General features: G+C 51.2%; 1 protein-coding gene across 1 annotated transcript in view; it reads left to right on the top strand.

The window, feature by feature from the left end:
• The first annotated feature begins 11,761 nt into the window (after window positions 1-11,761).
• Window positions 11,762-24,785, top strand: part of LOC134968805 (uncharacterized) — a 36,563-nt gene continuing 23,539 nt past the window's right edge. Inside the window, exons 1-3 of the mRNA XM_063944292.1 lie at window positions 11,762-13,548; window positions 13,720-14,436; window positions 23,514-23,648. Coding sequence (XP_063800362.1) covers window positions 11,809-13,548; window positions 13,720-14,436; window positions 23,514-23,648 — 2,592 coding nt within the window. The 5' untranslated portion in view covers window positions 11,762-11,808. The remainder of the gene's footprint in view (window positions 13,549-13,719; window positions 14,437-23,513; window positions 23,649-24,785) is intronic.

Raw genomic sequence — 24,785 nt, 5'->3', positions numbered from 1 at the left:
GCGGGTTCGGTTCCTTCAGGTTTTTTTACACGGGTCCGAGCAACTCGGATCTTCCCGCCTTGCTCGGTTAACCCGAGCGCGCCCGAACGTCATCATGACGCTGTCGGATTCTCGCGAGGCTCGGATTCTATCGCGAGACTCGGATTCTATATAAGGAGCCGCGCGTCGCCGCCATTTTTCACACGTGCATTGAGATTCATAGGGAGAGGACGTGGCTGGCGTCCTCTCCGTTTATAGAGATTCGAGAAGAGAGTGAGACAGAGAGAGACACAGTAGTAATTTGGGGAGCATTAGGAGGAGTACTACTACTACTTGCTGAAGTGATAGAGAGAGATAGTGTGACTGTATTATCTGACTTGTGGGGGAGACACTGACAGTGGGGAGCAGTTAGAGTCTGAGAGCAGGACTCAGGAGTACATATAACGTACAGTGCACACTTTTGCTGCCAGAGTGCCAGCCACACTGCCATTGTTTGTGACCACACTGACCACTAGTATAATATATATTGTGATTGTCTGCTTAGGACTCAGGAGTACTACTTGCAAGTTGCTGATAGTGTGACCAGTGACCTGACCACCAGTTTAATAATCACCACCAGTTTATGAGTTTAATATATATTATATATATATATATATATATAATTGTATATAATATATATATAATATTGTATACCACCTAGCACCTACCCGTGTTTTTTTTTTTTTTCTTTCTTCTTTATACATACTACTATAGTAGCTTACTGTAGCAGTCTGCGGTGCTGCTGAGCTGACAGTGTCCAGCAGGTCCGTCATCAGTCATTACATAATAAATATATAATATATATACCTGTCCGGCTGCAGTACTAGTGATATTATATATACATATATATTGATTTCATCTCATTATCATCCAGTCTATATTATCAGCAGACACAGTACGTTAGTCCACGGCTGTAGCTACCTCTGTGTCGGCACTCGGCAGTCCATCCATAATTGTATACCACCTACCCATGGTTGTTTTTTTTTTCTTTCTTCTTTATACATACTACTATAGTAGCTTACTGTAGCAGTCTGCGGTGCTGCTGAGCTGACAGTGTCCAGCAGGTCCGTCATCAGTCATTACATAATAAATATATATACCTGTCCGGCTGCAGTACTAGTGATATTATATATACATATATATTGATTTCATCTCATTATCATCCAGTCTATATTAGCAGCAGACACAGTATGGTAGTCCACGGCTGTAGCTACCTCTGTGTCGGCACTCGGCAGTCCATCCATAATTGTATACCACCTACCCGTGGTTGTTTTTTTTTTCTTTCTTCTTTATACATACTACTATAGTAGCTTACTGTAGCAGTCTGCGGTGCTGCTGAGCTGACAGTGTCCAGCAGGTCCGTCATCAGTCATTACATAATAAATATATAATATATACCTGTCCGGCTGCAGTACTAGTGATATTATATATACATATATATTGATTTCATCTCATTATCATCCAGTCTATATTAGCAGCAGACACAGTACGGTAGTCCACGGCTGTAGCTACCTCTGTGTCGGCACTCGGCAGTCCATCCATAAGTATACTAGTATCCATCCATCTCCATTGTTTACCTGAGGTGCCTTTTAGTTGTGCCTATTAAAATATGGAGAACAAAAATGTTGAGGTTCCAAAATTAGGGAAAGATCAAGATCCACTTCCACCTCGTGCTGAAGCTGCTGCCACTAGTCATGGCCGAGACGATGAAATGCCAGCAACGTCGTCTGCCAAGGCCGATGCCCAATGTCATAGTACAGAGCATGTCAAATCCAAAACACCAAATATCAGTAAAAAAAGGACTCCAAAACCTAAAATAAAATTGTCGGAGGAGAAGCGTAAACTTGCCAATATGCCATTTACCACACGGAGTGGCAAGGAACGGCTGAGGCCCTGGCCTATGTTCATGGCTAGTGGTTCAGCTTCACATGAGGATGGAAGCACTCAGCCTCTCGCTAGAAAACTGAAAAGACTCAAGCTGGCAAAAGCACCGCAAAGAACTGTGCGTTCTTCGAAATCCCAAATCCACAAGGAGAGTCCAATTGTGTCGGTTGCGATGCCTGACCTTCCCAACACTGGACGTGTAGAGCATGCGCCTTCCACCATTTGCACGCCCCCTGCAAGTGCTGGAAGGAGCACCCGCAGTCCAGTTCCTGATAGTCAGATTGAAGATGTCAGTGTTGAAGTACACCAGGATGAGGAGGATATGGGTGTTGCTGGCGCTGGGGAGGAAATTGACCAGGAGGATTCTGATGGTGAGGTGGTTTGTTTAAGACAGGCACCCGGGGAGACACCTGTTGTCCGTGGGAGGAATATGGCCATTGACATGCCTGGTGAAAATACCAAAAAAATCAGCTCTTCGGTGTGGAAGTATTTCAACAGAAATGCGGACAACAGGTGTCAAGCCGTGTGTTGCCTTTGTCAAGCTGTAATAAGTAGGGGTAAGGACGTTAACCACCTCGGAACATCCTCCCTTATACGTCACCTGCAGCGCATTCATAATAAGTCAGTGACAAGTTCAAAAACTTTGGGTGACAGCGGAAGCAGTCCACTGACCAGTAAATCCCTTCCTCTTGTAACCAAGCTCACGCAAACCACCCCACCAACTCCCTCAGTGTCAATTTCCTCCTTACCCAGGAATGCCAATAGTCCTGCAGGCCATGTCACTGGCAATTCTGACGAGTCCTCTCCTGCCTGGGATTCCTCCGATGCATCCTTGAGTGTAATGCCTACTGCTGCTGGCGCTGCTGTTGTTGCTGCTGGGAGTCGATCGTCATCCCAGAGGGGAAGTCGTAAGCCCACTTGTACTACTTCCAGTAAGCAATTGACTGTCCAACAGTCCTTTGCGAGGAAGATGAAATATCACAGCAGTCATCCTGCTGCAAAGCGGATAACTGAGGCCTTGACAACTATGTTGGTGTTAGACGTGCGTCCGGTATCCGCCGTTAGTTTACAGGGAACTAGACAATTTATTGAGGCAGTGTGCCCCCGTTACCAAATACCATCTAGGTTCCACTTCTCTAGGCAGGCGATACCGAGAATGTACACGGACGTCAGAAAAAGACTCACCAGTGTCCTAAAAAATGCAGTTGTACCCAATGTCCACTTAACCACGGACATGTGGACAAGTGGAGCAGGGCAGGGTCAGGACTATATGACTGTGACAGCCCACTGGGTAGATGTATGGACTCCCGCCGCAAGAACAGCAGCGGCGGCACCAGTAGCAGCATCTCGCAAACGCCAACTCTTTCCTAGGCAGGCTACGCTTTGTATCACCGCTTTCCAGAATACGCACACAGCTGAAAACCTCTTACGGCAACTGAGGAAGATCATCGCGGAATGGCTTACCCCAATTGGACTCTCCTGTGGATTTGTGGCATCGGACAACGCCAGCAATATTGTGTGTGCATTAAATATGGGCAAATTCCAGCACGTCCCATGTTTTGCACATACCTTGAATTTGGTGGTGCAGAATTTTTTTAAAAACGACAGGGGCGTGCAAGAGATGCTGTCGGTGGCCAGAAGAATTGCGGGACACTTTCGGCGTACAGGCACCACGTACAGAAGACTGGAGCACCACCAAAAACAACTGAACCTGCCCTGCCATCATCTGAAGCAAGAAGTGGTAACGAGGTGGAATTCAACCCTCTATATGCTTCAGAGGTTGGAGGAGCAGCAAAAGGCCATTCAAGCCTATACAATTCAGCACGATATAGGAGGTGGAATGCACCTGTCTCAAGCGCAGTGGAGAATGATTTCAACATTGTGCAAGGTTCTGATGCCCTTTGAACTTGCCACACGTGAAGTCAGTTCAGACACTGCCAGCCTGAGTCAGGTCATTCCCCTCATCAGGCTTTTGCAGAAGAAGCTGGAGACATTGAAGGAGGAGCTAACACAGAGCGATTCCGCTAGGCATGTGGGACTTGTGGATGGAGCCCTTAATTCGCTTAACAAGGATTCACGGGTGGTCAATCTGTTGAAATCAGAGCACTACATTTTGGCCACCATGCTCGATCCTAGATTTAAAGCCTACCTTGGATCTCTCTTTCCGGCAGACACAAGTCTGCTGGGGTTCAAAGACCTGCTGGTGAGAAAATTGTCAAGTCAAGCGGAACGCGACCTGTCAACATCTCCTCCTTCACATTCTCCCGCAACTGGGGGTGCGAGGAAAAGGCTCAGAATTCCGAGCCCACCCGCTGGCGGTGATGCAGGGCAGTCTGGAGCGACTGCTGATGCTGACATCTGGTCCGGACTGAAGGACCTGACAACGATTACGGACATGTCGTCTACTGTCACTGCATATGATTCTCTCACCATTGAAAGAATGGTGGAGGATTATATGAGTGACCGCATCCAAGTAGGCACGTCACACAGTCCGTACTTATACTGGCAGGAAAAAGAGGCAATTTGGAGGCCCTTGCACAAACTGGCTTTATTCTACCTAAGTTGCCCTCCCACAAGTGTGTACTCCGAAAGAGTGTTTAGTGCCGCCGCTCACCTTGTCAGCAATCGGCGTACGAGGTTACATCCAGAAAATGTGGAGAAGATGATGTTCATTAAAATTAATTATAATCAATTCCTCCGTGGAGACATTGACCAGCAGCAATTGCCTCCACAAAGTACACAGGGAGCTGAGATGGTGGATTCCAGTGGGGACGAATTGATAATCTGTGAGGAGGGGGATGTACACGGTGATATATCGGAGGATGATGATGAGGTGGACATCTTGCCTCTGTAGAGCCAGTTTGTGCAAGGAGAGATTAATTGCTTCTTTTTAGGTGGGGGTCCAAACCAACCCGTCATTTCAGTCACAGTCGTGTGGCAGACCCTGTCACTGAAATGATGGGTTGGTTAAAGTGTGCATGTCCTGTTTATACAACATAAGGGTGGGTGGGAGGGCCCAAGGACAATTCCATCTTGCACCTCTTTTTTCTTTCATTTTTATTTGCGTCATGTGCTGTTTGGGGAGTGTTTTTTGGAAGGGCCATCCTGCGTGACACTGCAGTGCCACTCCTAGATGGGCCCGGTGTTTGTGTCGGCCACTAGGGTCGCTTATCTTACTCACACAGCTACCTCATTGCGCCTCTTTTTTTCTTTGCGTCATGTGCTGTTTGGGGAGGGTTTTTTGGAAGGGCCATCCTGCGTGACACTGCAGTGCCACTCCTAGATGGGCCCGGTGTTTGTGTCGGCCACTAAGGTCGCTTATCTTACTCACACAGCTACCTCATTGCGCCTCTTTTTTTCTTTGCGTCATGTGCTGTTTGGGGAGGGTTTTTCGGAAGGGACATCCTGCGTGACACTGCAGTGCCACTCCTAGATGGGCCCGGTGTTTGTGTCGGCCACTAGGGTCGCTTATCTTACTCACACAGCTACCTCATTGCGCCTCTTTTTTTCTTTGCGTCATGTGCTGTTTGGGGAGGGTTTTTTGGAAGGGACATCCTGCGTGACACTGCAGTGCCACTCCTAGATGGGCCAGGTGTTTGTGTCGGCCACTAGGGTCGCTTATCTTACTCACACAGCTACCTCATTGCGCCTCTTTTTTTCTTTGCGTCATGTGCTGTTTGGGGAGGGTTTTTTGGAAGGGCCATCCTGCGTGACACTGCTTAGTCATCCAGCGACCTCGGTGCAAATTTTAGGACTAAAAATAATATTGTGAGGTGTGAGGTATTCAGAATAGACTGAAAATGAGTGGAAATTATGGTTTTTGAGGTTAATAATACTTTGGGATCAAAATGACCCCCAAATTCTATGATTTAAGCTGTTTTTTAGTGTTTTTTGAAAAAAACACCCGAATCCAAAACACACCCGAATCCGACAAAAAAAATTCGGTGAGGTTTTGCCAAAACGCGGTCGAACCCAAAACACGGCCGCGGAACCGAACCCAAAACCAAAACACAAAACCCGAAAAATTTCAAGTGCACATCTCTAATTCACACACAAATACACAAATGTTGCAAACTGAGCAGAGTAATCTAGTAAAGTAATTTTGTCACTTCTGGCTGTTTTATATTTGTGAATAAGAGGCACATTTTGAGCGAGGAGGTGGCTGAGTCATCCAGGACTTGGCGCCCTAAGAGTGGCTGTTTGGCACAACTGGGGGCACATTTGTGGTTTGTGGACTATGCTAGGGTATACAGTAATTCATACATACTGTATTTGAGTGAATATAGGTCCCATTTGGCCAGGGGCAGATTGGGATGCTGGGAAACCAGCATAGCCCCTGCTCGGCCGGGCCGGGCGAACTGATTCACTTCTGTTGCGATTGGAGCATAGTCCGATCAAGCAGCCTTCAGAGCTTCTGCAATGAAGCATATGCCCCGGCTTCACAGTGCAGACACTGTGGTCGGCTGCTCCCAGCTGGCTCAGAGTCGGCCGCATGTATCAGCCCAGCCCTAACTTCCTGCTCCTGGTCTGACTCACTGCATGGGTCTGCCCTGTGCTGCCTCCCATCCATGGCTGATTCTAGCCAATTTGGCTCCCAGTGCGAGATTTAAAAATGCGCAAATTGACATTAAAAAATCCCCCCCCCCCTCCCATATAGATGTAAAAAGCAAAAGTATGCGCGGGCGCTCCCGGCTAAGGGGCGTGACCTCATTCAAATGGGCGTGGTCTTGTTAAAATGGGCGTGGCCTCATCTGAAAAAAAGACTACCTTACACCCCAGTTTTTGACCTTGCACCAACAGATCACGGCCACCATAGGAAAAAAAGATAAAAAATGATATTATGCCATACACCGCAATGCCCTTGATACATTAAATCCCCATTTTACACATTATGGCAGGCAAGAGTCCCCATTTTACACATTAGGCAGGCAAGTGTCCCCATGTTACACATTACTCAGGCAAGTGTCCCCATCTTACACATTACGGCAGGTGGCAGAGGAGGGGGGGGAGAGAAAGAGAGAGAGAGAGAAACTTACGTTTGAAGATGTTCTTCCCGCTCTTCGGCCCGCCTCTCCCTCGTTACACCGGCCGCCTGGCCCTTCCTGTAGCTGGCCTCCCCCTCCTCTTGTCAGCAGTACTCTGCTCGGGGGCGGAGTTTCACAGAATGACGCAATTTCGTTGTGACCACACGATGCAACTGCGTCATTCCGCGAAACTCCACCTCCCGAGCTGGGTACTCTGCAAGAGGGAGGAGGGGGAAGCAAACAGCAGCAGAAGTGGCGCGGCGGGCACCCGTGCAGTTGTACGGCTCGCCCGCCCCGGGTCGACTTCCTGCTCTTCACAGGAAGGAAGAAGAAAGTCAGGTAGGGGCTGAACTTACTGAGACACAATTTCTTACTTAAGATAAATAAAATGTACATCAGAAAAAGTAAAAACTGGATTATCTGGGGCAGGCAGGCTGACTGGTAGAAAGTGCTGTGGCTCCATTTTCAAACCAGGAACCAACTTCTGATAACAGGCTTGTTTGCCCTGTTTGCTGCGACTGCCTCCAACTCAAAATCAGGACTTATGAGGAATAAGTATCCCGCCCCCTCAACTGGCTCCATCCCCTCAACAGACCCTGCCCCTATTAAGACTTTTTCCAGAAATTTCCCAGGCTGGTTTTCCATCCCAATCTGCTCTTGCATTTGAATATAACTTCCTAGTTGATATCCTCCTGTGACTACTAGCATGCTGAACACATTAGTCAAACATATAAAACTATTATGTGCATGATTTATTATATTAACAGTGGTCAATCCTATTTCCCGCTAAGGGTGCGAGATGCCGTTGCCGCAAACATCAACAACCGCATCCGAACTCGCCCCCCCTCGCAGACCCTTTTAATGCCCAACTTGCAGATATTTACGGTACCACACTACATGGTACCATAAGTGTGGAATAGCGCCGCCCTTATGTGAAGGGGATTACCACTTTCCCCTCCACGGAGCGACGGGCGGCAGAGCGGCGGGCGGCGGAGCGGCGGGCGGTTTCCAGTCTGGAGGGGCTTGCATCCGAAAGGATTCAAGCCCCTCCAATCCCAGCGGCGCATTTCAAACGGCGCGCCAAGCGCGAGCCAATCAGGGCTCGCGCCTTGGCCGCCAATCAGAGCTCGCCGCGGCGAGCCAATCGGGGCTCGCCACGTCATAGCTCCGCCCGCTCCCGGCGCCATATAAGAGGCGCTGCGGAGCGGGACCAGTCAGTCGGACGGCGGACGGGAACAGAAGAGGAAGAAGAGCTCCTGCGGAAGAAGACGTCGGCGGAGAAGAAGACATCGGCGGTGCGGAAGAAGACGTCGGCGGTGCGGAAGAAGACGTCGGCGGAGGCACCCAGGAAGACGGAAGACGGCGACCAGCGGCGGATGTCCGGCGGAGAGTGCTGCAGCGTGTGGAGAGCAAAAGAGCTAACGAAGCTCCCCGCTGCAGCCTCTCCCTCCGCGACAGGTAGGCGGCCCTGGGCCACCTCTACCTATATATAATCCTCCCTAGAGCACCAGGGACAGGCACTAGGCCTGCGGGCAGAGTCAGGCCCTGTCGGCCTGTGTGCACGTTAGGCAGGCCTCCGGCCTGTGCCCACTCCAGGCCCCAGGCCTGTGCCCTCTCTCCAGGCCCCAGGCCTGTGCCCTCTCTCCAGGCCCCAGGCCTGTGCCCTCTCTCCAGGCCCCAGGCCTGTGCCCTCTCTCCAGGCCCCAGGCCTGTGCCCTCTCTCCAGGCCCCAGGCCTGTGCCCTCACTCCAGGCCCCAGGCCTGTGCCCTCACTCCAGGCCCCAGGCCCGTGCCCTCACTCCAGGTCCCAGGCCCGTGCCCTCTCTCCAGGCCACCGGCCTGTGCCCTCACTCCAGGCCACCGGCCTGTGCCCTCACTCCAGGCCCCAGGCCTGTGCCCTCACTCCAGGCCACCGGCCTGTGCCCCTCCTTCAGGCTCCTGCCTGCGCCCCTCCGGCTGGAAGTGGGCTGTGCAGCAGCTCTTGAGGGGTCAGTGGTTGTTGTTTGAAGCCGACCGGCCCCACGCGGTGTATGACCCAGGGGATTGGAAGTGTGGAGTAACGTTCCCGTCCCACACGTCGCCATCCCCCGGTCATCGGAAGTGGGCCAGTCTGTTCCAGACCCCCGCCCTCCCTTGTGAGCCAAAGGCACCGGCTGGTGTCCAACATCCGGAAGGTAGGACTAGTAGATCGGGGTATACTGTTAGGCCGGGGAAGTGTTCCACTGACTTGCCGGGTAGTGCACGTGTTAATTAGTACAGTCTCTGTTTGATTGGGGCAGAACCAGTAGCCTCCAGTTGTTTGAGTTAGTTTGTTAGGCAGGCGTAGTTGGCTGTATCGTTGTTAGCCGTAGAGTAGCCTGCAGGTAGGGAGGTTGTTCTTCTTGTCCCAACAGGAGTGGAGAGGTGCGACAATCAAGGTGACCCGCAAGTTGGAAGTGAGTATCACCCTGTGTCTGTCTGTCGGTCATTCCCCCTGTATACCGGTCCGGAGGGTTTGCTCGCGGACGCGAGGACCCCCCGCTCACCACGCAACGTGCGAGAGTGCGAGTGTGTGAGAATTGGGTAGCTGAGGCCTATTGGCCAGTGATGACCTTCCGCCCAGCCGGTTAAGGTCGCGGCTACCCCTGACGTGTCCCGTGCTCTAGGCGGAGGTCGGGCGTACGTCTCAACCGACATATTCCTCTCTTTCCAGACCCCCGTCGTCCGCGGTGAGGTGGTGTCCGCCCTGAGGAGTGGTCTCGAGAGTGAAGTCTCTGGCGTGCCTGGAAATCGTCTGCGGCGGCGTTGTACAGGTGGGTGGAGTGACGACACCTGCACAGCAGCAGGCGGTACATCCTTGTTAGCCGCTCACATTTGGCGTAGTCGGCAGGATGGACGAAGATCGGTCACTACCCACGGCCGAGAAGCCGTGGACAGATGCGCCGAAACCACCCACTCGGAGAGGCTCGACTGCCAGCTCCACTGATGTGGTACCGAGGGGAACGGACGACGAGCGACGAAGGTCATCGCGTCGACTCAACGTCGGACCAGCCCTCGCCCACCTACCCCGTTACGACGGTCGCAATATGACCTTAGAGGACTGGAAGGCCCGACTAGAGGCGACATTCCTCATCTATCGGGTGCCCGACGACCTGCAGGTGCCCCTCGCCCTGAATTCTCTGGAAGGCGAGGCTCGTCGGACGATTCTCTTGCGGCCCGACGAGGAACGCGAGGAGCTGGAAGAGATCTATAATATCCTGGGGGATATTTATGGCGACACCTCCTCGGCGGGGACCCTCCGGCAGCGTCTGTTTGGCCGGTTCCAGAGGGAGGATGAGTCCATCCCCCAGTATGCAAACGCGCTCCAGGAGATGATGGGAGAAGTGCGTCGGAAAGACCCCGATGGGTTTGGGGCGCTCACCAACACCAGCCAGATATTGCGGGATCAGTTCGCCATGGGACTCCGGAACGTGCCCCTGAGGCAGGTGATGCTGGATAAGATATCCCAGGATGACACCCTGACCTTCCATCAGGTGGAGATCGACGCCGTAGCCAGGGACCGCAATGCCAATTACGGGCCACACGCCGTTTTTTCCCAGTGGGTGCAGCCGATCTCCGCGCCCGTGGCTAGCCGGGAGACCAATCCCTTAGAGACCTGCGTGCAAGACCTGAAAGAGGCCTTCCTTCGGGTGACCAAAGAAATGAGGGAAGAGGTCTCCCAGCTGAGGGAGGAGGTGTACCGGCGTGACCAGCGGGGCACGGAGTCCCGTGAGCGGGACACCAGGCGGCCCCGTGGACGAGGCGCGGAACCGGACGGCCGTCCGGGAGAGGGCCGGGGCCCTCGTTGTTACCGATGCCATCGGTATGGGCATATTGCGCGGACCTGTACCGAAGCAATCCCGGAGGCGCAGTTAAACTGACCTCCCTCGCGGTAACGGGACCACCCGTGGGGGGGAGCGGTGAGGAGGGATCAGCCATTAACGAACAGGCTGAATTGGTAGGAGAGTGTCCCGTGGTAGTCAGCCGCCTCGGCGGGAAAGATCAGTCCTGCTTGTTGGATACCGGCTCTCAAGTATCCACCATTTCCGAGGCCTGTTTTCTTGAACATTACGCCCATCTTAAAAGTGAGGTGTCCGAGAGCTTCATTACCCTCACGGCGGCTAATAACCTACCCATTCCCGTGGTGGGGGTGGTGTGGATGGAGATGGCAGTTTGTGGCCGAGAGCTGGGTAGGAAGGGGCTGCTGGTAGTCAGCAGCCCGGGACTGAGCCATGGCCCAGTGATCCTCGGGATGAATGTACTCCGACATCTCGACCAGCTATTGTTCCAGGAAAATGGGCCACAATATTGGAGGAACCTGGGAGTCCGGCGCCCCGTCCAGCAGGCACTCCAACAAGTGGGACGACGGGGAACCAGGGCCCTAGGGGCAATCGAAGAGCACCTGGGCCTTTTGAAGGTCGGTCACCACCAGCGCCTGGAGTTGCCACCTCGCCAGGAAGTCCTGATCCCTCTGGAAGTGCGGACCCATCAGAGCCTAAATGGCATGGAGGTGATGGTCGAGCCCACTGATGTGCTGAGGGTAGGGTCTGGAGTGATGGTGGCACGGACCGTGTCGGTGGTGACCGGTGGAAAGGTCTCCGTCCGCTTTTGCAATCTTACCGACCAGCTTTGCCGAGTCCCGGCTGGGACAGTTATCGCTCAGGTGGTGGCGATTCACGAGGATAGCGTTCAGGGTATGCGTAAACTTTCCCTACGGCCAGAGGCTTCCGAGGCATGGGCATTATCCGTTCAAGTGGAGGAGCAGGAGGGGCCCTGCCCCGAGTGGAACGGCACCATGATCCGTACACAGATGGACGTGTCGCTGGAAGAGTGCGCGGCCGGGGACGTAGCCAAGCTGGACCAGATGCTCTGGAACCGTCAGAAGGTGTTCTCCCGGCATGAGGAAGATTTTGGGTATACGGAGGACCTGCAGCATGAGATCCGCACCGGAGACGCCCCCCCGGTTCGGGAGCGGTATCGGCCGATACCGCCCCGGTTGTACCAGGAAGTAAAGAGCATGTTGCGTCAGATGCTGGACAACCACGTGATCCAGGAGAGCAAAAGTCCCTGGGCTGCACCCATTGTCTTAGTCCGGAAGAAGGACGGGACTATCCGGTTCTGTGTGGATTACCGGAAGCTGAACAGTTGCACCGTCCGGGACGCTTACCCTCTCCCTAGGATCGAGGAGTCCCTAGCTGCACTGGGCAATGCGAAGTTTTTTTCGACCCTGGACCTGGCCAGTGGATACTGGCAAGTGCCGGTGGCCCCCCAGGATAGGGAGAAGACCGCATTCGTCACTCCCATGGGGTTGTTCGAATTTTGCCGCATGCCGTTTGGGTTAAACAATGCGCCCGCCACATTCCAGCGGATGATGGAACGGTGCTTGGGAGACTTGAACTTTGAAGCTTTGCTGATTTACTTGGACGACATCATTGTGTTCGCCCCGACCTTGGAGGAACACTTTGCTCGACTCGACCTGGTTCTTCAGCGGTTGGAAGCATACGGCCTGAAGCTCAAGCCCCGGAAGTGCCACCTGTTGAAATCCAGCTTGGAGTACCTCGGGCATGTAGTGTCACGTGATGGGGTGTACCCAACCCCCAGCAAAGTGGCGGCCGTCCAGGAATGGAAGGTGCCCACCACCGTCACGGAATTGCGGGCATTTCTGGGTTTGGTGGGGTACTACCGGCGCTTCATCAAGGATTTCGCCCGGATCGCGGAACCCCTACATGCCTTGCTTCGGGGGATTGCGACCACTAAAAAAGCTGCCCTGGAGACTTGGGGAGAAGCGCAGAACCTGGCCTTTGACCAACTGAAAGGAAGTCTCACGGAAGCTCCGGTGTTGGGGTACGCAGACTTTGAGAAGCCCTTCGTCCTATACACGGATGGGAGTCTACAGGGGTTGGGCGCGGTCTTGGCTCAGGTCCAGGATGGGCAGGAGCGGGTGATTGCTTACGGCAGTCGTAGCCTGCGAGAGACCGAAAGGAACCCAGACAACTACAGTTCCTTCAAGTTGGAGCTACTGGCAGTGGTGTGGGCCGTGACCGAGAAGTTTGCGGAGTACTTGACCGCCACTCACGTGGATATTTTCACGGATAACAACCCCTTGGCGTACCTGGAGACCGCCAAGTTGGGTGCCTTGGAGCAACGATGGGTGGCCAGGTTGGCCAAGTTCTCCTACAAAATCCGCTATCGACCGGGAAAGAGTAATGCCAACGCAGATGCCCTGTCTCGTTTTCCGGTGGAAACCCCCGAACCTGGTGGGGAAGAAGAGGACTGCGGCGAAGAAATGCCGGATCTCACTCGTGTGCGGCAGGCCACGGCCGGAGAGTTGTACCGACAAAACGCCCAGACTGCCTTGCTTAGGTACACGGAGATGGACTGGGCACAGGAACAGCAGGCTGATGAGGATTTGGACCTCGTTCGACAGTGGGTACAGAGGGGTCATGTGCCATCCCGCCAAGAGCAGGATGGACTGACCGGGTTCTGTAGGAAGGTGGTACGTCGTTGGGACCAATTGCGGGTCTGCACTGGTACCCTGCGGAGACGCTGCTACTTGGAACAGGAAATGCGTACTGTGGAGCAGGTGGTCGTGCCAGAAACCCGGGTGCGGTCGCTGGTGGAAGAGGCGCACGAGCAAGGGGCCCATTTGGGACCCTATAAAACATACCATTGGTTGAGACGCCAATATTTCGCCCCCCGGCTGCAAGCAGTCGTGGACCAGGTGTGTCGTGAGTGCAGGCGGTGTGCGGTAGTTAAACCACCGGAACAGCACGTGCCCATCCAGACGATCCGGACCAGTCGGCCACTGGAGATGCTGATGATCGACTACGTGTTGATCGGGGAATCTGTAAGTGGGCACCAGTATGCCTTGGTAATGACTGACCACTTCACTAAATTCACGGTAGTGGTTCCCACCCGAAACCAGACCGCGGAGTCAGCAACACGAGCGATCGTCGAACATTTCATTCGGCGGTACGGTTGTCCTGAGCGGATCCATTCGGATCAGGGTGCCTGTTTCCAGGGGCAGCTGATGGAGCGCCTCTGCCAGCTTTATGGCGTTCAAAAGTCCCGCACGACACCTTACCATCCGCAGGGGAATGGCGCCTGCGAGAGATTCAACCGGACTCTGCTGCAGATGCTCCGCGTGTTGGAGCGTGCCGAGAAGCAACGATGGCCCGAACGTGTTCAGGAGCTGGTCTGGACTTACAACAACAGAGTTCACCACACCACGGGATTTTCCCCTTTTTTCTTGTTGTTCGGCCGACCCGGACGGGAGGCACACGACTTACAACTGTCCGGGACTGAGGAGGTAACGCCCCTCGCCCCTGCCGAATGGGTCGAGGACCATCGCCTACGTCTGAAGGCGGCGCACGAGTTGGCTGGGAGGCTGATCGCCGACCACCAGCATCCACCTGTGAGGTCCCACGAGCCTGGATCGTTGGCCGTGGGCCAGCGAGTGTTGGTGCGAGAGGTTCGCCCAGGGGGGAAATTGTCTGAACGGTGGGAAGTAACCCCATACCTTGTTCGCCGTCGCTTGGACCCGGGTGGACCAGTGTATCAAGTGGAGTCTACCGATGGGACGAGACGCCTGCGCACGTTACATCGTAGTAAACTGCGACCTTGTCCGTTCCCGGATCCGGCGAGCGGGGCTGAGTCCCCGGCAGCGGAGGACGGGTTAGGGGCCCCTATCGGGGACGCTCTGACCCCTCTGTCAGACGAGGAATGGTGGTTGCCGGTGGAGGAGAATCATCCGGAGGAGGCATCGGAACCTCAACCCCCAGCCGAAGTAGTGGCCTCTCCCCTGCCAAGACGCTCTCTGCGCTCAAATAGGGGCGTCCCGGGCCCTCGCTACGCGGATCCGAACTTTGTATGGTCGGATTCTTGCTTTGTGGAGACCACAAAGGACAAAGGGGGGGGAAGTGTGAAGGGGATTACCACTTTCCCCTCCACGGAGCGACGGGCGGCAGAGCGGCGGGCGGCGGAGCGGCGGGCGGTTTCCAGTCTGGAGGGGCTTGCATCCGAAAGGATTCAAGCCCCTCCAATCCCAGCGGCGCATTTCAAACGGCGCGCCAAGCGCGAGCCAATCAGGGCTCGCGCCTTGGCCGCCAATCAGAGCTCGCCGCGGCGAGCCAATCGGGGCTCGCCGCGTCATAGCTCCGCCCGCTCCCGGCGCCATATAAGAGGCGCTGCGGAGCGGGACCAGTCAGTCGGACGGCGGACGGGAACAGAAGAGGAAGAAGAGCTCCTGCGGAAGAAGACGTCGGCGGAGAAGAAGACATCGGCGGTGCGGAAGAAGACGTCGGCGGTGCGGAAGAAGACGTCGGCGGAGGCACCCAGGAAGACGGAAGACGGCGACCAGCGGCGGATGTCCGGCGGAGAGTGCTGCAGCGTGTGGAGAGCAAAAGAGCTAACGAAGCTCCCCGCTGCAGCCTCTCCCTCCGCGACAGGTAGGCGGCCCTGGGCCACCTCTACCTATATATAATCCTCCCTAGAGCACCAGGGACAGGCACTAGGCCTGCGGGCAGAGTCAGGCCCTGTCGGCCTGTGTGCACGTTAGGCAGGCCTCCGGCCTGTGCCCACTCCAGGCCCCAGGCCTGTGCCCTCTCTCCAGGCCCCAGGCCTGTGCCCTCTCTCCAGGCCCCAGGCCTGTGCCCTCTCTCCAGGCCCCAGGCCTGTGCCCTCTCTCCAGGCCCCAGGCCTGTGCCCTCACTCCAGGCCCCAGGCCTGTGCCCTCACTCCAGGCCCCAGGCCCGTGCCCTCACTCCAGGTCCCAGGCCCGTGCCCTCTCTCCAGGCCACCGGCCTGTGCCCTCACTCCAGGCCACCGGCCTGTGCCCTCACTCCAGGCCCCAGGCCTGTGCCCTCACTCCAGGCCACCGGCCTGTGCCCCTCCTTCAGGCTCCTGCCTGCGCCCCTCCGGCTGGAAGTGGGCTGTGCAGCAGCTCTTGAGGGGTCAGTGGTTGTTGTTTGAAGCCGACCGGCCCCACGCGGTGTATGACCCAGGGGATTGGAAGTGTGGAGTAACGTTCCCGTCCCACACGTCGCCATCCCCCGGTCATCGGAAGTGGGCCAGTCTGTTCCAGACCCCCGCCCTCCCTTGTGAGCCAAAGGCACCGGCTGGTGTCCAACATCCGGAAGGTAGGACTAGTAGATCGGGGTATACTGTTAGGCCGGGGAAGTGTTCCACTGACTTGCCGGGTAGTGCACGTGTTAATTAGTACAGTCTCCGTTTGATTGGGGCAGAACCAGTAGCCTCCAGTTGTTTGAGTTAGTTTGTTAGGCAGGCGTAGTTGGCTGTATCGTTGTTAGCCGTAGAGTAGCCTGCAGGTAGGGAGGTTGTTCTTCTTGTCCCAACAGGAGTGGAGAGGTGCGACAATCAAGGTGACCCGCAAGTTGGAAGTGAGTATCACCCTGTGTCTGTCTGTCGGTCATTCCCCCTGTATACCGGTCCGGAGGGTTTGCTCGCGGACGCGAGGACCCCCCGCTCACCACGCAACGTGCGAGAGTGCGAGTGTGTGAGAATTGGGTAGCTGAGGCCTATTGGCCAGTGATGACCTTCCGCCCAGCCGGTTAAGGTCGCGGCTACCCCTGACGTGTCCCGTGCTCTAGGCGGAGGTCGGGCGTACGTCTCAACCGACATATTCCTCTCTTTCCAGACCCCCGTCGTCCGCGGTGAGGTGGTGTCCGCCCTGAGGAGTGGTCTCGAGAGTGAAGTCTCTGGCGTGCCTGGAAATCGTCTGCGGCGGCGTTGTACAGGTGGGTGGAGTGACGACACCTGCACAGCAGCAGGCGGTACATCCTTGTTAGCCGCTCACACTTACATGCACACGTGAAAAGAGGATTGATCCATATAAGGAAATTCATATGGAGAAAACAATATGACACAATAAATGTTCATGTTTAATCTCAAAACTCGAAAGGAGTTTTCCTCTATAGGATGCGCAAACCAAAGAGTCTACTTCTGAAAATACATTTGCGGCATATCCCCTGACCACACCGGTTTTTGAGAGCTATACACAAACTTCCGCTATCCCTTGAATGTATCTAGAGGATGGCCACAACGGATATTGGATATACCCCATTTTCAACTGCACAAGCAGCCCCCCATAAGCAGAGCCAGCCCTAACCAATATGATGCCCTAGGCAAGATTTTGGCTGGTGCCCCCTAGCACCACCGCTGGTTCTGCCTCTGACCTTGCACCTCTTTCCCAGCACCATCACCCCTCACCCATAGCAGTCCTTATACCCCCTATATTTAAATAGGAACAGTTCGCACATTTGACGCACAGCCCAAAATGGGGCATCTTCTTGCTGGGAAGGGGCATGGCCACACAATAGTAATCCCAATTCCAATTACGCCACACAGCACTGCAACTTTATTCACATTTTATCTTGCGATAGTGTCCATAATTCATATTACATCCCACAGTAGTATCACTTTACCTTATAAACGTTACTCCTCACAGTAGAGCCCCTTATTCACATTACATCACACTGAATTGCTCCTTATTAACATTACACCACACCTTATTGCTCTTTATTCACATTAGACGACACAGTAATGCCCTTTCTATATGCAACACCACATAGTAGAGCACCTTATACACATAATTCCTCACATTAGTAATGCATTTATACATAATTCCACACAGTAATGCCCCTTACACATATGAGACACATTAATGTCCTTATAAACATAATGCACCTTACACATTATGACAACCTTTATTAATGCCCTTTTACACATAATGTACCTTACACATATGGCGCACATTATTAATGCCCTTATACACATAATGACACACATAGTGCCCCCTCACATTTGCTGCACATTATTAGTGCCCCTATACACATCATGACACACATACAGTAGTACCCTGTTACACATATGCCGCACATTATTGATGCTCTTATACACATAATGACACACATAGTGCCCCCTACACATATGTTGCACATTATTAATGCATTTTTACATGACACACATAATGCTCCTTACACATATTCTGAACACTACTGCACAACCAACCCACTCACATGCACACAGCACTCACACTGCCACTTACACTGTGACCTCTGCCTCTGCTTGGATACAGATGTGTCCTCACAAATCTTGCATCAATGCTAACGTCGGGCACCTTTTCTTAATGAAAATGCATCTTATTTACATTGCTGTTGGCTAGGATGCACAAGCAGCTTCTGCTGATTAAACTGATATGCAGCATGCCTATATACTGTGTGAGACTGTGGCTGTATCTGCATATGAAATGCTACATACAGAATATAGGCATGCCGCATATCACTTTAATCAGCAGAAGTTGCTGATGCCCCTAGGCATATCAAATGCCCTAGGCAATTGCCTAGTTTGCCTATGCCTATGGCCGGCTCTGCCCATAAGTTTCCATTTCCGGTAATTCGCAGTGAGGAGGGATCCATAGAATGAAGGAGTGAGGAATTATGTCATATTGGGAGGGACCACACATCACATTTTGAATGCGAAACATCACATGCATTGCTGCATATAGTAACGCTCTGTACAATTCTAGTTAAAATCACAAAGGACAGCCCTTTGCAATATGAGGACTTCTGCGTTTATGACCCAGGAGTGTCCCCATACAGTGTCCCTCACATGAGAGAGCAGCGGGGAACACTTGATGGGACCCTATTGGAGTCCTCTCTTGGTATTTTGCAGCGACAAGCCCATAGGCTTCTAGCCAATGCCAAGTTCATACATCCACCTCCTTTCCGAAGGCACCCAACGTGATATGCAGGAATTATGGTGACGAACTCTTACATGTACGCTTACTTCTGTAAGACGTGTTGAAAACTCATAAAGGTTTCTTTTACGATCCTTAAACTCTCCTCACATAAGCGGGTGAACCCCAATGGCCCTCGTAACAAATCAGAGCCAGAGATACAATCCAATTAGGACAAGGACACTCTTTTTTATTTTCAGAGTCAAATAAAAGGTAAACAAAAAAGCCATACCATATGGGGAAAGGCAAAAGATGGTGTTTGAGCTGATAGCAATGGACCCGGATACCAATTGCTATTAATTCCCCACTATGGATAGGCTGATCTGTAACCCACCAAAAACACTGTGTCGACGCGTTTCGACGCTGTGCAGCATCTTTTTCAAGATTCACAGTGTATAATCACCCTGGAATACAGCGTGTTTTGCCTGGTCAGATAGAAAAGTCTATTTGGGACTATACCAACACTTCCATTCTCCGTATTACACAGCGGTGAAAGACTCATCTTCAATGCAGTATTACACTATGTTGTGTTTTTTATTTTTATTTTCATATTGATTGGACCACACCTGTCCATTGGGACAAAGCCGGATTTCTGGGACATTGAGCGCAAAGTGAGATCGTACCTTTTCTTTTTTCTAGCCAATGCCATCTACACGGCTGTGTACATATGTGGAATTCGGTAAACCAAAACCGCATGTTCAGAGTTTTGACCACATTTTGCTCTTAGTGTATCCCACCCATTTAAACTAAAATTGTAGGGTAGTAACAGAATGGAAATACTACTAAGAAGGGATGTGTCAGGGACCAAAGAAAGGTTATACAGGTTCAGACTCCCATATCCAAAATTCCAAAATATGGAATATTACAAGATCCATAAAATTTTCAGTATGACCGAGATAGTGACACATTTGCTTTCTGATGGTTCAATGTCATCCTAACCCTCTATTCCATGCTTACTTCTGCCTCATCTGTGTCACCCTGTCTGTCTGCCCCTCCCCTTTAGAATGTAAGCTCTCACGAGCAGGGCCCTCTACCCTCATGTGCTTTTCCTTCTCTTACTTAGACTGATTTCTATTCTATACTCCCTACAACGGCTCCTGATTCTCAGTTTCTGCCTCCTTGATGCTTATTTCATTGTTATAACCACTGATGCAGCCCATTTGTTTATGAACTTTGTTAGGCGCTGCAGAACCCTTGTGGCGCCATATAATTAAAGGATAATACAAACACTAATAATAATACACAAACTTCGTTTCATGCACAAAAAGATTTAAAAAAATTCTATAAAATGACCTTCAGGCTGTGAATATAAATAGTATCTGAAACATAAATGATTTCTGTGTTTAGAATTTTCTCCAAGATATCTCATTATGGTATGCAAAAAATAAAAAATACGGGAAAATAGGATATCCAAAATACATCTGGTCCGGAGCATTTTGGATACGAGAGAGATTCCACCTGCAAGACCATGCGGGGTGACAGTACGTGACCTTTCGCCAAGTCAGCGCAATCGGCTGTATAACAAAACCTCAGCATTCCTCATTCCTCTGAAAGTTCAATTTCAATTATCCATTTATCATTCCATTCTCATGTGAGAAACAATTATTAATACTTCAGTTATTTGCTGTTCATCATTAACACTGTCACACTCCCAGGGAACGACAAGATCTGAGAGGATATAAATTATTCACGTGAATGTTTCACACACCACCCCTGGGATACGCACCTTGTTAACACGGAAACTGCCGTGTGTGACATAGCTAATGGAAAGTGAGGATTAACATGTGAAAAAAAACAATAGTCGTTTGCTCTATTGTCTAAATTAATAATTTAACAGGGTGGAAAAAAAGTCTCGGTGTGATATTCATAATGGCTTCAAACGTGTGAATCTGAGAACACAGGGAAAAGATGAAGAAAGTTTGAGTTGAGCTGATGGTGCAAAGTTACTAGGTTCGTCGCACCGGAGTTGTAGAGGCCACTAGTCATCTACTCATTAGCTAAGCCACTGGCTTATCAGAGTGGGGAAGTATACACAGAAGTTGCACCGGCTTCGATGACTGGTTGAGTTTACACATGGATGGAATCTCCACTGAGTGAAAGAATTAGTTGGGAAGCTAGTGGTCTACCAATACGTGAGGATGACAATGGGTAAGGGCCTAATTCAGACCTGATTGCAGCAGCACATTTGTTAACTAATGGGCAAAATCATGTTGCACTGCAGGTGGGGCAGATATATCATTTGGAGAGAGAGTTAGATTTGGGTGGGTTATATATTGTTTCTGTGCAGGGTAAATACTGGCTGCTTTATTTTTACACTGTAATTTAGATTTCAGTTTGAACACACCACACCCAAATCTAACTCTCTCTGCACATGTTACATCTGCCCCCCCCCCCCTCCCCTGCAGTGCACATGGTTTTGCCCATTAGCTAACAAATTTGCTGCTGCGATCAGGTCTGAATTAGGCCCTATGTGTGCTGCAGGTGGTACCAACCATTGCTGCAGATCTGTGAGAGGCAGCAAAGTTGAGATGTTACAGGAAGGGGGCAGTATTTACTCCCACTGCAGTGCCCATACTCTTGCTGACAGTCATTGTGCCGCTAATAAGATGATTGCAAGTGATTGGTGTTGCACTGTACTTTCTCCTGTCATTGGATTTGATGCAGGGAAGGATGGGAAAAATATTCTGGAGGGTTTTTTTTTCTTTCTTTTTTTCCCCTCCTAAATTTTAGAGATGTGCGCTGCCCCCTGTGTTTTGGTTTAGGATCTTGATTCATCCTCATGTTCTGGTTTTGAAAAACCACTCTGGATCTGGAGTTATTTAATTTTTTTTAATGATAAAAATAGCTAAAATCATGTAAATTTGTGCAATCCAAGACCCAAAATTTGGATTTAAAATCTGAATTCCGAAACATGGGAAGATCCGAACCGTTTATTTCGGATCTCCTCCAGTGATCAGGACTGGATTTTGGTTCAGAACTAAAACATTTGAGTGGGTTCTGATTTCTGGAGAACCGAAACACATTTCTTAAATATTGCTTCTTTGACCCTGAATAAATTTTTAAATATCTAATGTCAACAAAGGGATATATACGTGCTGCTTTATTTTACGTGTTATCATTTTGTCTTCTGAGGGGTTTTATATTTATTTTTTGCAACATTGTTACTAATCGGTTTCCTGCTTTATTTAATTATAATATTCCATCCCAGGAAATGAAATCTCAGCTTACATTACAATAGGCAGAGTTTTGACTCAACTTTGAAATTTTTTGGATTGACCAGGGAAGATTGAAGTGGCTATTCTTTCCCGCTTTAGAAGGTGTAATGTTTTTGTACATAAATGGAGCCAGCAACTGAACCCTGGTCACACCGCAGACTGGACGTGGAATATATTTTAGCGCTGTGTGCAAGAAACAGCATCTGCGCCCCCCCATATCACATACAAAACAGGGCCAGTGCACACCATAGGCGTGTGCCAAAAATATAGGGGTGATGGCTTCATGGGGAAGATAACAAAATAATACCAATTCATATTATGCTGTACAGAAGTCTCCATTATTCAATTTATGCTGCACAGTAGCGCCACTTGCGTATATAATATCCGATCCCCGCTGCCAGTGTTACAGTGAGTGAATGCAGCCGAACAACTGAGCCGCAGTCTCACTGTCCTGAAGGGACGGAAGTTGTCAGCGCTCAATGTAACTCCGGCACACAGGGGTGATGGGAAGGGGGATCGGGCATTATAGTCTGCGTGGCTCACTGCCACTGTATATTCCGGAGGTGGCAGCATGGGTGGGGGGATCAGGCAGTATTGCCAGCGGCCCAGTTTAACCTCCCGTCAGGGGAAGGGGGTGTCTGGGCTGCAGTATAAGCTCAAGGCAGTGGGGATGGGGTGGGATCGGGCATTGCTGCCCGCGGCTGCACAGTACACCGAAACTATGGGTGTTGCCGGCGGTACTGCATCCCACAGTGCATATGTGCTGTGTGCAAGGCACTGCTGGCACACACCTAGTGACGGCTCTGGTTTTCTTGGTCATGTTTGGTCATTGGCTATTCTGCAGTGGAAAAGAACAGAAGCCCACCAGTCTGGGTGCAATTTATTTTAAGTGTATTCCCTTCGCTAAAACGTTTAATAATATTAATGACACTTGTATGAGCGGTGTTATCTGTCACTGGACGACAATCAATAATATGTAAAATCCAGCAATGTTAATGTACAGTGGGTGACTGCAATCTCAGTTCTCCTCCTACAGTACATGAGTGTAGAGTGTTATTTTACGGCGCACTTTCTCAGGCAATGCTTACCTTACTATTCCTGCCTCTTTATGTTCATATTATGTGGCTCACTTTATTATTTTGTTTACCTTACTTAAACAGTAAAGAGAATGAATCCCTACCAGCAGGCGCCTTCTCCAGCAATCCTTCCATTACACGTCTGTTTATATTACGCATCTGCAGCAACGCACAATGGGGCACAGCTCCCTTTACTGCGCGCTCCTATTGTTACACTGTGACACGGAGAACCTGCGGCACTCACAGGCTGCTGAAATACTACAATACCACAAAGGTTTGAAATACATTGTATCTTTTTCAATCCTTAATTCACAATGCCATATCTCCTCTCGGCGGGCTCTTGCAAAATCGCGCAGATGACTAAGAGCCAAGCGAGATGTTTCGGTGCCTAATGACCATTTTTCCAGAAAATAAAAAAAAAAGGAAGGAGCCGGGCTTCCAGTGAAAAGACATGAAGACATTTACAAGCAGATCTTTAACCTAATGATTTTTTTTGCCTCCCTTTTCTTATCTTCTCTTGTAGACTGCCAGATCTCTGCGCTATTGTGACATGTCTCAGCGTGTAAGGGCGACCGCTCAAAGCTGTCTGGTGGTATTGAGACAGCTGCTGAAATATCTTCCTTTTCACACCCAGGAGAGGAGGAAAAAAATGCAAAAAGTAGGTATTGTATACACACGACTTAATCAATAACCTTCGCATGTGTCTTTATGTTACCCAGCATGCACCTGTGCCTCACATGCACCATCTCAGGTTGGCAATTTGGTTTGTGTTGTTACTTCTAGAGCCCAATTACAAGTCATTAGCGCCCCTGTGATAGGATTCTCTGCTTCAATAATCTCCTGCCACTGCCAATAAAATGCACATGGAATCCGCGGCCTTATTTCAGCTTTAATTTTAATGAAGTGCTACTTCAATTTGCATCCAAATTGATTTTATTATGGTAAATATTTTATTCCAGATTAACGTGGTGTAATTGCAATGCGCATATCATTGATCAAACGCAGGAACCTGACCTTGCCAGCGGTTGGTGCGGATATCATTGCTGTCACCTTGTCGGAGCTGGAGATGGAACGGACGTTATGGAAAAGTGGGACCGTGATGGAGAACGGTTTTTCCCGACTTTCTTCTTGGCACCTATTGGAACTAATACACATATAAAAGGGCCGCCCCAAATACATAATTTGCAGAAGGCCATCTACCTCTGCTGACTGTACACTATTTGAGAGTTTACTACTTAACCCAAAGGGTTGTCTACCAAAAATAAAAAATAGGGGAGAGCACGGCCGCCATCAGGGGGGAACTGCCAAAAGTGCAGTCCCGGGCCCAGACACTAACCGAAAGTGAGACTATGCCCCAGTCCTACCGGGTTGGGGCTGCGTTACCGGCTGCTGGGATCCCGGCGGTCAGCATCCCAACTGCAAGATGCCGGTGGGGGCAAGCAGAACCAACCCATAATGCGCTCGCCACGCTGCGGGCTCGGCGGCGAGCTGCAATCGCCACAGTTTCTATTCCTACTCTATGGGTGTCGTGGACACCCACGAGTGGGAATAGTCCCTTCTAGTTGCCATGCCGACTATCGGTATTTTGAGGCTTCGGGATGTAGGGGGAGTTATAACTACATCCCATCTTACCACCCACCGCCCATTATTATCTACGTAACATGAGAGGGGGCCCCGGTCCTCCCACCTGCTGGCCAATTGTACCACTTGAAAGTAAGAGGGGTCCCAGTCCTACCGCCCGCCGCCTGCTGTCCACTAGTACTGCTGGACAGTGAGAGGGGGAGCATGAGGGGCA

This window comes from Pseudophryne corroboree, chromosome 11, assembly GCF_028390025.1.
Source record: "Pseudophryne corroboree isolate aPseCor3 chromosome 11, aPseCor3.hap2, whole genome shotgun sequence".
Taxonomy (NCBI): domain Eukaryota; kingdom Metazoa; phylum Chordata; class Amphibia; order Anura; family Myobatrachidae; genus Pseudophryne; species Pseudophryne corroboree.
Note: the sequence above shows the minus strand (reverse complement) of the source record. Positions and strands in the feature narration are given on the sequence as shown.